The 12269-nt window shown below is 39.1% G+C and overlaps 1 protein-coding gene across 3 annotated transcripts in view; it reads right to left on the reverse strand.

The window, feature by feature from the left end:
- LOC127578883 (peroxidasin-like) overlaps positions 1-12269 on the reverse strand; it is a 171155-nt gene that overhangs the window by 5821 nt on the left and 153065 nt on the right. For 2 of the 3 annotated variants that reach the window (XM_052031415.1, XM_052031416.1), the window contains one exon: positions 4872-4959. In XM_052031415.1, the coding sequence (XP_051887375.1) occupies positions 4872-4959 (88 nt within the window). The remainder of the gene's footprint in view (positions 1-4871; positions 4960-12269) is intronic. The other variant, XM_052031417.1, reaches the window with a different exon arrangement.

A 12269-nucleotide genomic window follows, 5' to 3' on the forward strand; every position in this document is an offset into this window, starting at 1 on the left:
CCTATTAGTTTGAAACCAATTATATAAGCTCAAAAATCACAGAATCACAATTGGAAAGGAAATGCAATAACACGGGGATTCTACAAATCTACCAAAGATGAACAAAGTCTTCTTATTTTTTTTTCAATTTACCTCTCCGTTCTGAAGGTAAGAACTGATTATGTGATATCCTTAAAGATAATTTAAATTAGGAGCAGGAGTAGGTCATCTGGTTCTTCTAGCCTGCTTTGCCATTCATAAGGCCATAGAAAATAAGAGCAGGAATAAGCCACCTCGCCCCTCAATCCTATTCAATCTTCCTTAATACCACAAACCCACCATCCCAGGAATCAGTTTGGTGAACCTTTGTTGCACACACTCAGGCAAGTATATCCTTTTTTTTCAGGTAAGGTTCCAGGTGCATCCTCATTAAGGCCCTATATAACTGCAGCAAAACATCTCAACTCCTCCGCTCAAATCCTCTTGATATAAAGGTCAACAAAGCATTTGCCCTCCTAATTGCTTGCTGCACCTGCATGTTGGGTTTCAGTGCCTTTTGCACAAAGACACCCAGGTGCCTTTGAACATCAACTCACCATTTAAAAAATACATGATTTTTCTGTTTTGTCCACCAAAGTTTTTCCTTATGTTTTCCCACATTATATTCCATGTTCCTACTCATTTAAGTGGATATGGTCAGGCTGAGTGAAACCTCTTTACTCACTACTCACAATTTTACTTAGTTATGTATCATCAGTAAACCTGGAAATATAACATTTGGTCCCATCATCAAAGTTAATGATATAGAATGTGAATAGCTGGGGCCCAAGCACCACTCCATGTGGTACCACTAATCACAAACTGCCAACCTGAGAAAGACCCATCTATTCCCACTCACTGCTTTCCTTCTGTTAATGAATTCTCAATACATATTGCGCAAGTCCATGTGCTATCACTTTTTGATCAACTACTGTGTGCAATCTTAAGGAAAGCCTTTTGAAAATCATTTGTTTTTCCCCATCTATTCTGCAAGTCACATCCTCAAAGAATTCCAATAGATTAGTCAAACACGAGTTCCTTATCATAAATCTACACTGACTCTGCTCCATCCTATTGTTCTTTTCTAGGATATCTGTTATTACATTTTTCATTATAGATTCCAGTATTTTCCCTACCACTGATGTTTATTAACATTTTGCTAGATCCTTTTTCTCTCTTTTGCTCCTTTCTTAAACAGTGGGGTTACATTTGCTACCCTCCAATAATCTGCAACTATTTTGTAATCTATAGAATTTTGAAATATGATTGAAAATGCAATAACTATCTCTGTAGCCAACTCTTTCAATACTCTGGGATGTAGATCATTGGATCCTTGGGATTGTTAGCTTTCACTCTCACCAACTTCTCTAATACTTTTTTTTAAACTAATACTAATTTCTTTAAGTTCCTCATTCTTGGAAGACCTCTGGTTATTTAGTAATTTAGGAAAGTTTTTTGTGTTTTCTGCCATGAACACAGACAAAGCATTTGATCAATTTCTTTGCATTTCCTATGCTCTAAGTTCTCCCATCCCTGAATCTTGTACTATCAAAGCCAGTAGTCTTCTAATGATTCAGGCAAGGTGTTCACATGAAAATGGATAGTTAACACCAGTAGAATATTCAAACATGAAACGAGGAACTTCCTAGTTTGCATGGCCTAGGTTCAATCAGTTTATAGTGCTGCTGTACCTCACCCAATGAGTCACCAGAATGTAAGGATAGTTAAATTAAAGTTGACATGATAACCAAAATACTCTCTTGCTCTTAAGTAATCCTTAGAGATTGAGAATGACTTGCTTCTACTCCAGTTCTATGGGCAGAATTGGCTTGCCCAAAGAAGACAAGAGGGCAGTGGTCGATGGAATTTATTCTGGCTGGAGGTCTGTGACCAGTGGTGTTCTGCAGGGATCCATACTGGGACCTCTGCTGTTCATGATATATACAAATGACTTGGATGAAAACATGGATGGGTGGATTAGTAAATTATAAGATGATGTAAAGATTGGTGGATAGTATAAAAGTGGGATATAGATCAGTTGCAGATATGGGTGGAGAAATGGCAGATAGAGTTTAATCTGGCCAAGTGTGAGGAGTTAAGCTTTGGGAGATCAAATGTAAAGGGACAGTGCACAGTTAATAGCTAGACCCTTAACAGCATTGATGTACAGAGGGATCTTGGGTTCTAAGTTCATAGCTCCCTGAAAGTGGTTGCACAAGTTGACAGAGTAATAAAGATGGCATATGGCATGCTTGCCTTTGTTAATCAAGGCATTGCATTCAATTCTGGTCACCCCATTATAGGAAGGATGTGGAGGCTTTGGAGAGGGTGCAGAAGAGTTTTTCCAGGATGCTGCCTGGATTAGAGGGCATGTGCCATAAGGAGAGGCTGGACAAACTTGGGTTGTTTTCTCTGGAGTGGTGGAGGCTGAGAGGACACCTGATAGAAGTTTATAAGATTATGAGAGACATAACTAGAGTAGCCAGCCGGTATCTTTCTCCCCAGGGTCAAAATGTTTAATACCAGGAGACATGCATTTAAGGTGAGAGGGGGTAACTTCAAAGGAGATGTGCAGGGCAGGTTTTTGTTTTTACACAGAGTGATGCGGTGCTTGGAATATGCTGCCTGGGGTGGTGATGGAGGCAAATACGATAGAGGTGTTTAAGAGGCTCTTAAGTAGGCGCATGAATATGCAGAGAATGGAGGGATATGGACCTTGTGTAGGCAGAAAGGATTAGTTTAGTTGGGTATTTAATCGCTAGTTTAGTTAGTTTAGCACAATATCGTGGGCCAAAGGGCCTGTTCCTGTGCTGTACTGTTCTATGTTCTAGTTCTGTGAGGTCTGAGGTGGCTGATAAGGCCAATGTGGGACTTGCCATGGCTTGGGTAGGAGATGCTTGAAGGCCAGGTGGATGGGTAGGGGAGGTGGATGAGTAGTTTAGTGTGCTCCTTCTGCCATTTACATTTATGTATTCTCTCAACACATTGACTTGAGGTTCTCAATGCCATCCCAAATGCTCCTTCTCCATGGCAAAGGGATACCCACAAGCTGGTGGGAATGTTGTGCTTTTTCAAGAACATCCTTAAATCATTTTTGTCCTTTTGCAATTGCCGAGCTCGGAATCTCTTTTGGAAGTCTGGTCCAGCATGTGAACAAATGCCTTGCCCATCAAGGTGGCTGAATATACTTAGGGCTTCGGCACTGGACATGCTGGCCATGAGTGAACACTGACATTGGTTCACATCCTGCTCGTGGAGTTGGAAGATTAACGTCAGTAAAACAAAACCATGCCGGACTGAATAACGATAGACAAGAGGTTTTCTTGAAATTTTGGCACAAATCATATACTGTAATTTTTGGGTATATATAGGGAACATAGCCTGTAAAGAACAGCATGATGTATCTGAATGCTGTTACAATTTGTTGTAATTTAGCTTAAATATCCTTGTGCACCATAGGCACATTGATTAAAAATTTGCAACTTCAGTAAGAAGGCGTTTGATATGCTTGCTTTCATAGGCCGAGACATTGAGTATAATAATTAGGACATCACGTTGCAGTTGTACAAAACATTGGTTAGATCACATTTGGAGTATCATGTATAGTTCTGGTCACCACAATGTAGGAAGGATGTGGTAGTAATAGAGAGAGTGCAGAAGAGAATCACCAGGATGTTGCCTGGAATGGAGGACTGTAGTTGTAAGGAGAGATTGGTTAGGCTGGGTTTCTTCTCATTGGAATGTAGGAGGCTGTGATTTACAAAATTATGAGGGACATATAGGTAATTGGAATATTTTTCCCAGGGCAGGGGAGAATAGAATAGAGGGCACAGCTTTAAGGTGAGTGTGGAGAAATTTAAAGGAGACCTGAAGGTTGGTTTTTCCACACAGATGGAGGTGGTCATGTGGAACAAGCTGCCAGAGGAGGTGATAGAGGCAGATATCATTACAATGTTAAAAAGGAATTTGGACAGGTAAGTAGACAAGAAAGGCATAGAGGAATATGGGCTTAATGCAGGCAAATGGAATTAGTGTGGGTAGGCATCATGGGCGGACATGGCTAAGGTAGGGTGAAAGAGCCTGTATCTTTGCTGTACAGATCTATGATTTTATGAAAATTAAATAAAGATCAGTTAATGCTCTGCAGCTGCAGCACTACAAGCTTCAGCTTGTTGCTTTGGGAGAAGTTAGAACAAGAAAAACAAAAGGGTAGGTCATGTATTTAATGAGGTAATCTGGTCTGAATGCCAAGATTCACAGTACAACGTAAAAAGCCCAATACATAGTTAGATAGAATGAGTGTGTACAATCAGTTTATATAAGTGGACAGGAGTTTCCTGTTTTAGCTATCCTGACCTCAAATCACCCTTGGTTTTTTTTATGCGTCTCTTCACCAATTATTGGCTGGTAAGAAAATCTTCCTGTAACTCCAGGCTGCAAATTACCAAACTAAGTCCAGCAATTTAAATTTATTGATGGCTGTTTCCCACTCAGCACCAGACAGATCTTGGGATAAATCAACAACATCACTCAGAGGGGTTGACATGAAAAGCCAATGAAGGAAATGGAGAAATGCAAACTGGGAGTACCATTGACAGAACTACTATTAAGGCACATGGTTAATATAAAATGAGGGAACCTCACTGAGTATGTTATAAGTTTCTTTCCAAAAGTGTTTGATACTCACTTGAGAAAAGATCCCTCACTTTGTTAAGCTCCAAATTTTATTTAAAAGGAAAATGGTTGGTGTAATATGGAGTACAAACAATTAAGGTTCTAAACTAAACGTGAAAACTGAAGAGTAATATGGTTGAGAAATATCTGAAGTATAAGCTGAAGAATTATAATCCTACCTTTCTCCTTAGGTTTTCCAGTTCAGATCCACAGGTATCAGCCTGTGCAGAGGAGGAGTTGGAAATATTTTCCTGAACTTCCACATCTCTAGAGGAAATATACATAATCCCTTAAAAAGTGACACTTTATGGAAACATGACATAAACTAAAACTAATGGACCAGTAATAACTAAATATCAAGTCATACTGAATAATTTTTACATTTTTATATTTTGTATTGTTACGGACTCAGTGAAAGTCCCTTTAAGATAGAGAGTGTGTGTGTGTATGGGGCGTGCTTACGTCAATAGAAGATAAAGGACGTAATGACGTTGTTGAAGAAGAAGAAGAAAGAGAGAGAGAGAAGGGAGAGAGACACCAGCCTGCTTGTTTTCTCTATCGATGGATGAGAAACAATAACTGTGTTTGCCACTGAAATCCATGTATGGAAGTTGGAAGTAATCCGGTGGAGTTCACTTTGTTGCTGACCTGTAGAAGGAAACAGGTATTTGTATGTGGACGACCACGGTTCGGATGCTTTTCGGGGTGAGGAAGTCACTACCGAGTAAACACTGAAGTGTCGTTTGGGTTCCATCGTGGAACATTTGGATTTCGTATGTACTCTCTCTATGTTTTTCTACATCTACATCTTATCTTCAGACAACGGTGGTTGTTGAAGAAGCCCTTGCTCATGTTTCACCTTATGGCTTGCGGAACTGAACTTTAAGAACCATTCAGGAACTGGGAGTTTTGGACTTTGTCACACACACACACGACGAGTTTAGTTTTGGGGTTAACGTTCGAGGTTTAACATTCTTGAATTCTAACATACTAACATTTTTACTTTTATTTTACGTATTATCATAAGTAGTGATTAATAAAATAGTTTTTAACACTGAATCATGCTCGGTGTGTTTCTTTTGTTGCTGGTTTGTGACAAAATTGGGGGCTCGTCCGGGATAGTTCCCAAGGTTAACGAGTGTCGTCTGGGATTGTACCCCAGATTGACGAGATTTGTTCGAGATTCAATCCAAAGATTTTTGAGGGAGGTCTGATAAATTCTTTTTAATTGGCTTGTGTGTGTGGAAACCAGCAGCAATGGATATTAAGGCATTTTTGGAGTCACCAACCCAAAAGGGATTGGAGGTGGCGAAAAAGGATGATTTGATAAAGATTGCTACAAGGCTAAACCTTACAGAAGTAAAGCAGTCTATGAGAAAGGCAGATATTCAGAGATTGATAGCTGGCCATTATGTGGAAAAGAAGGTGTTTGAGAAGGAAGTGTTAAAACAGTTTCCTGGCAGTGAAATAGCAATTTCTGAGGCACAGGTGCAGCTGGCAAAGATAGAGGCTGAACGAGAACAAACCCAGTTAAAGATAGAAGCTGAACGAGAGCAAACCCAGTTAAAGATAGAAGCTGAACGAGAACAAAAGAGATTAGAGGCCGAACGAGAGCAAACCCAGTTAAAGATAGAGGCCGAGCGAGAGAAATTAGAGGCCGAACAAAAGAAATTAGAGGCCGAACAAAAGATAACTCAGATGAAGATAGAGGCTGATCTAGCAATGAAGCAGATGGAGCTGGATAACGAGGAGAAAAAGAGGCAGCATGAGTTACAAATGAAGCGTAGGAGTTCGGAATCTGATTCTGATGATGGTTTTTCAGCCAGCAGGGAGGTTCGATTAGTCCCTCCGTTTGAAGAAGATCAGGTTGATCAGTATTTCCAACATTTTGAAAAGGTTGCTGTGAGTTCAAACTGGCCAAGGAAAGGATGGGCTCTTATGGTACAGAGTGTGATTAAAGGTAAAGCTCAAAAAGCTTATTCTGCTTTGTCTGTTGAGGATGCAGCTGATTATACCAAGGTAAAACAAGCTATATTGAAGGCCTATGAATTGGTCCCTGAGGCTTATAGACAAAAATTCAGAGACTTGAGGAAATCTGCAGATCAGACTTATATGGAATTTGCCAATGGAAAGAGAATATGTTTTGAACGATGGTGCCTGGCTAAAAATGTAGATGGGGATTATGATAAATTGACAGAATTGATACTGGTGGAAGACTTTAAAAGATGTGTTCCAGCTGAATTAACAACATATTTAAATGAAAAGGCAGTGGAAACTTTACAAGAAACTGCTAGGTTGGCAGATGATTATGCTTTAACCCATAAATCCAAATGGGGACAACCTAAAACCTTTCAAAAGAGTTACAAAGACAATCCAGGTAAACCAGAGATTAAATTGGGAGGTAATCAAAAAGGAAAAGATGAAAAGAAGCCAGGGCTGGAGAAACCTGTTGAGCGTACTTGTTATTACTGTAGGAAACCTGGCCACGTGATATCTAATTGTGCCCTTTTGAAGAAAAAGAAGGAAGCTGGGCCCAATGCTTGCTTTCAGGCAATTAAAAATCAAAAAGGTTTAGGAGATGCTGTTAAAGATCAGTCCTTGCAAGAGGGAAAAGCGGAAAAGTTGGAGGAGGTGAGAAAAGAATTCCGTTCGTATGTATCAGAGGGTTTTGTTTCACTGAATGATGAGTCACCCCAGGTGCCAGTGAAAATTCTTAGAGATACTGGGGCTAGTCAATCTCTCTTGCTGGACAGTGTTTTAAATTTTGGTGAAGAAAGTGACACTGGTGAAGTAAATCTAGTACGAGGCGTTACAGGTGAGACCATGTCTGTCCCTTTTCACAGGGTGATTTTAAAGTCAAAGTTCGTAGAAGGACCAGTCGAGATAGGGATAAGACCTAGTTTGCCAGTGGAAGGAGTTTCTTTGTTATTGGGAAATGACCTTGCAAATGGAGAAAGTGATCCTGTGGTACGGTTAACAACCAAACCAAGGATTGATGAGTCTGAGGATGATCCAGATGTTTACCCATCATGTGCGGTGACTCGAGCTAGAGCTAAAGAATTAGCCAAGACAGACAGTCCGGTGCAGTCTGATGTGGTTCCTTGTGACAGTCCTAAACAGGAAGAAAATTTTGATGCCTTATCTGAGACTTTTCTGTCTTCACTGGAGGATCAACATCCTTACAGTGAGCCTGAATTTAAAGATTTGTCTTTGTCAAGGAAGGATTTTATGGTGGAACAGACAAAGGACCCTGAGTTGACAGAATTGAAAGAAAAAGCTCTCTCATGTGAGGAGATTGAAAAGGTGCCAATTGGATACTATGTCAAAAATGGAGTGTTAATGAGGAAATGGAGACCTCCTCATGTTCCTGTTACTGAGGAATGGGAAGTTATTCATCAGGTTGTTGTTCCAAAAGTTTATAGGGATGAGATTTTAAACCTGGCCCATAGTATGCCTTTGGGTGGTCATTTTGGGGTGAATAAAACTGTAGGGAAGATCTTGAAACAATTCTATTGGCCTGGTTTGAGAAAAGATGTGGTGATGTTTTGTCGAACCTGCCACACATGTCAGATGGTAGGTAAACCAAATCAAAAACCCCCTGTGGCTCCTTTGAAACCAATTCCTGCTTTTGGTGAACCCTTTTCGAAGGTGATTGTGGACTGTGTTGGCCCATTACCAAAGTCTAAGACTGGAAATCAGTATTTGTTAACCATCATGTGTGCCATTTCTAGATTTCCAGAGGCAATACCCCTTAGAAATATTAAGGCCAAGACGGTGTCAAAGGCTCTTGTAAAATTTTTTACCTTGTTTGGTTTGCCAAAAGAAATCCAATCTGATCAAGGTAGTAATTTTATGTCAAAAATTTTTCAACAAATAGTCTATGAGCTGGGAGCAAAGCAGATTGTATCATCTGCATATCACCCAGAATCTCAAGGAGCTCTGGAGAGATTTCATTCTACTCTCAAAAATATGCTGAAGACTTATTGCTTTGAAAACACCAAGGATTGGGACGAAGGTATCCATTTACTTTTGTTTGCCGTTAGAGAATCGATTCAGGAGTCAATCGGATTTAGTCCGTTTGAGCTTGTGTTTGGACATAGGGTGAGAGGACCTTTGGAGTTGTTAAGAGAGCAATGGGTTAATGAGGAAGTTCACTTGAGTCTGTTGGACTATGTCCAAAAATTTAAAACTCGGTTGGAGAGAGTCTGCCAGCTAGCGAGAGAGAATCTGAAAACAAGCCAGATAAGAATGAAGACATATTTTGATAGATGTGCTCGGCCTAGGACATTTGCAGTGGGGCAAAAGGTGTTGGTATTTTTCCCTAGCCAAAATAATCCCTTGCAAGCTCGCTTTTCTGGACCCTACGTTATTGAATCTCGAGTGACTGATCTAACATATATAATCAAAACACCAGATAGACGCAAGAAAACACAACTCTGTCACGTAAACATGCTAAAACCTTATTATGAGAGGGATTCAGTTGTGGCCTTGGTGGATGGTGAAAAGGTTGTTTCTAGAATGCCTGATGTTGATGTTGAGGAAGGCCAATTTAGACCAAATATTGTTCCATCGAAACTGAAAAAACCAAAATATCCTGAAGAACCTTGAAACGAAGTTGGACCATTTACAAGTTTCACAAAAACAACAGATGAGAGAATTAATTTTAAAATTTAAAAATCTGTTCCCAGATGTTCCAAACAGAACATCGATAATTACCCATGATGTTGATGTTGGGGATGCAAAACCAATCAAACAACACCCATATCGAATGAATGTGGAAAAAAGTAAACTTGTTGATCAGGAAATAAAATACATGTTGGAAAATGATATTATTAGACATTCTACTTCAAATTGGAGTTCGCCCTGTGTTATTGTACCTAAACCTGATGGAACTGTTAGATTTTGCACAGATTACAGGAAAGTGAATGCTGTAACAAAGTCAGATGCTTACCCTATTCCTAGAGTGGATGATTGCATAGACAGAGTGGGAAAGGCAAAATTTCTTACAAAGATTGACCTATTAAAAGGGTACTGGTGTGTTCCATTAACAGAAAGAGGAAGGGAAATTTCAGCCTTTGTAACCCCTTCTGGATTGTATGAATACAATGTTTTGCCATTTGGAATGAAAAATGCTCCGGCAACATTTCAAAGAATGATTAATTCAGTGATTCATGGGTTAAAACATACAGATGCCTACATTGACGACTTAGTGACTGGGAATGATACTTGGGAGGATCACATCTCTGCGTTAGAAAGGTTGTTTGAAAGACTTTCCAAGGCTAACCTTACAGTTAACTTGGCTAAAAGTGAATTTGGCCATGCCACTGTGACGTATCTTGGTTATGTTGTAGGTCAAGGCAAGCAAGCTCCTGTTCAGGTAAAAGTTCAAGCAATATCTGAGTTCCCTATTCCCACAGGTACGAGGACTGTTAGAAGATTTTTGGGAATGGTTGGATATTATCGAAAATTTTGTAAAAATTTTGCTGATATTGCTCTTCCCCTAACTAATCTTCAGAAGAAGGGAGTAAAGTTTGTTTGGACAGATTCTTGTCAAGAAGCATTTGAGAAGCTGAAAGCCATTATATGCTACCATCCTGTGCTCAGAACACCTGACTTTGAAAAGCCATTTTCATTAGCAGTAGATGCCAGTGATGAAGCTGCAGGAGCTGTGTTGTTGCAGAAGGGTGACCTTGATGATATTGACCATCCTGTAGCTTACTTTTCAAAGAAATTTAATGAGCATCAAAAGAATTATTCCACCATAGAGAAAGAATTACTGTCGCTTGTTTTAGCCTTGCAACATTTCAATGTATATGTTTGCACCGCTCAGAAACCATTGACTGTGTATACAGATCATAACCCATTGGTGTTTCTGAGCCGAGTCAAAAACAAGAACAGAAGGCTGTTAAACTGGAGTTTAATTTTGCAAGAGTTTGATCTCATGATAACTCACATTAAAGGCAAAGATAATGTGATTGCTGATTGTCTTTCCCGATGTTAAATGGGAAACATGTATCTGTACTAATCTGATAGTCTGTAGTTGTGTAGCATGATAATTATTAACATTATTAACTATGCGCGGTTAAAATTTTCTTGGGAAAATTTTTTTTTTTAGGTGGGAGGTGTTACGGACTCAGTGAAAGTCCCTTTAAGATAGAGAGTGTGTGTGTGTATGGGGCGTGCTTACGTCAATAGAAGATAAAGGACGTAATGACGTTGTTGAAGAAGAAGAAGAAAGAGAGAGAGAGAAGGGAGAGAGACACCAGCCTGCTTGTTTTCTCTATCGATGGATGAGAAACAATAACTGTGTTTGCCACTGAAATCCATGTATGGAAGTTGGAAGTAATCCGGTGGAGTTCACTTTGTTGCTGACCTGTAGAAGGAAACAGGTATTTGTATGTGGACGACCACGGTTCGGATGCTTTTCGGGGTGAGGAAGTCACTACCGAGTAAACACTGAAGTGTCGTTTGGGTTCCATCGTGGAACATTTGGATTTCGTATGTACTCTCTCTATGTTTTTCTACATCTACATCTTATCTTCAGACAACGGTGGTTGTTGAAGAAGCCCTTGCTCATGTTTCACCTTATGGCTTGCGGAACTGAACTTTAAGAACCATTCAGGAACTGGGAGTTTTGGACTTTGTCACACACACACACGACGAGTTTAGTTTTGGGGTTAACGTTCGAGGTTTAACATTCTTGAATTCTAACATACTAACATTTTTACTTTTATTTTACGTATTATCATAAGTAGTGATTAATAAAATAGTTTTTAACACTGAATCATGCTCGGTGTGTTTCTTTTGTTGCTGGTTTGTGACAGTATGAAAAAGTAAGATGAACTATTCTAGAAAACTCCATAACAGAATTTACATACCTTCTATTTATATTTCCTTGACATCATAACCTAAAAGTTATATTTGATAATATTAACCAAAAATGCAGTGATCAAATGAGATATTTCCAGTTACTACTTTAGTGGGAACATTAACCCATTTTAAATAGCACCAGTCCTTGAACTAAGTAGGAGAGAGATGCTTTTCTAGCCAGTGTTCACTTGCTAATATCATCTAGAGTAATTTATGGCTTTACTGTTACAATATTCTTTTATCAAAACTTTTTAAAAGGAATATTGGGCTTGATTTAAAGTTGTGACCATGCTGGGTCTGGAAGTGCACAGAAACTCAGAAGTTAGTGCAACAGCTGGAGGCTTTTTAAACACAGTCCCTGCCCTTTTTCAGTATTATATTTGTTTCCATGTTCAAATTACGTTCATTGTGAATAATAACAATACGTTAAGATTTATCTGTGAACACAATACTAACTAGGATTAATAGTAGTTCTTTAATTAATGGCACCCTAAAATTCTGCAAAATTTAATTTTAACTTTTATTGTTATCAGCTATTAATAATTTCAATGCTTTAATGTATGAAAAAGAGCAAAGCAGCAGCAATTTTTCCTACAGGAGAATGAAAGTTATTGCCCTGTGCAAAATATGCAAGTTCATTCATTCAAAACATCCTGAAAGTTAAGATTCATTTAATCTGTTTTTTTTTAAATGATCTGAAGAATCAA

This window comes from Pristis pectinata, chromosome 16, assembly GCF_009764475.1.
Source record: "Pristis pectinata isolate sPriPec2 chromosome 16, sPriPec2.1.pri, whole genome shotgun sequence".
Classification (NCBI taxonomy): domain Eukaryota; kingdom Metazoa; phylum Chordata; class Chondrichthyes; order Rhinopristiformes; family Pristidae; genus Pristis; species Pristis pectinata.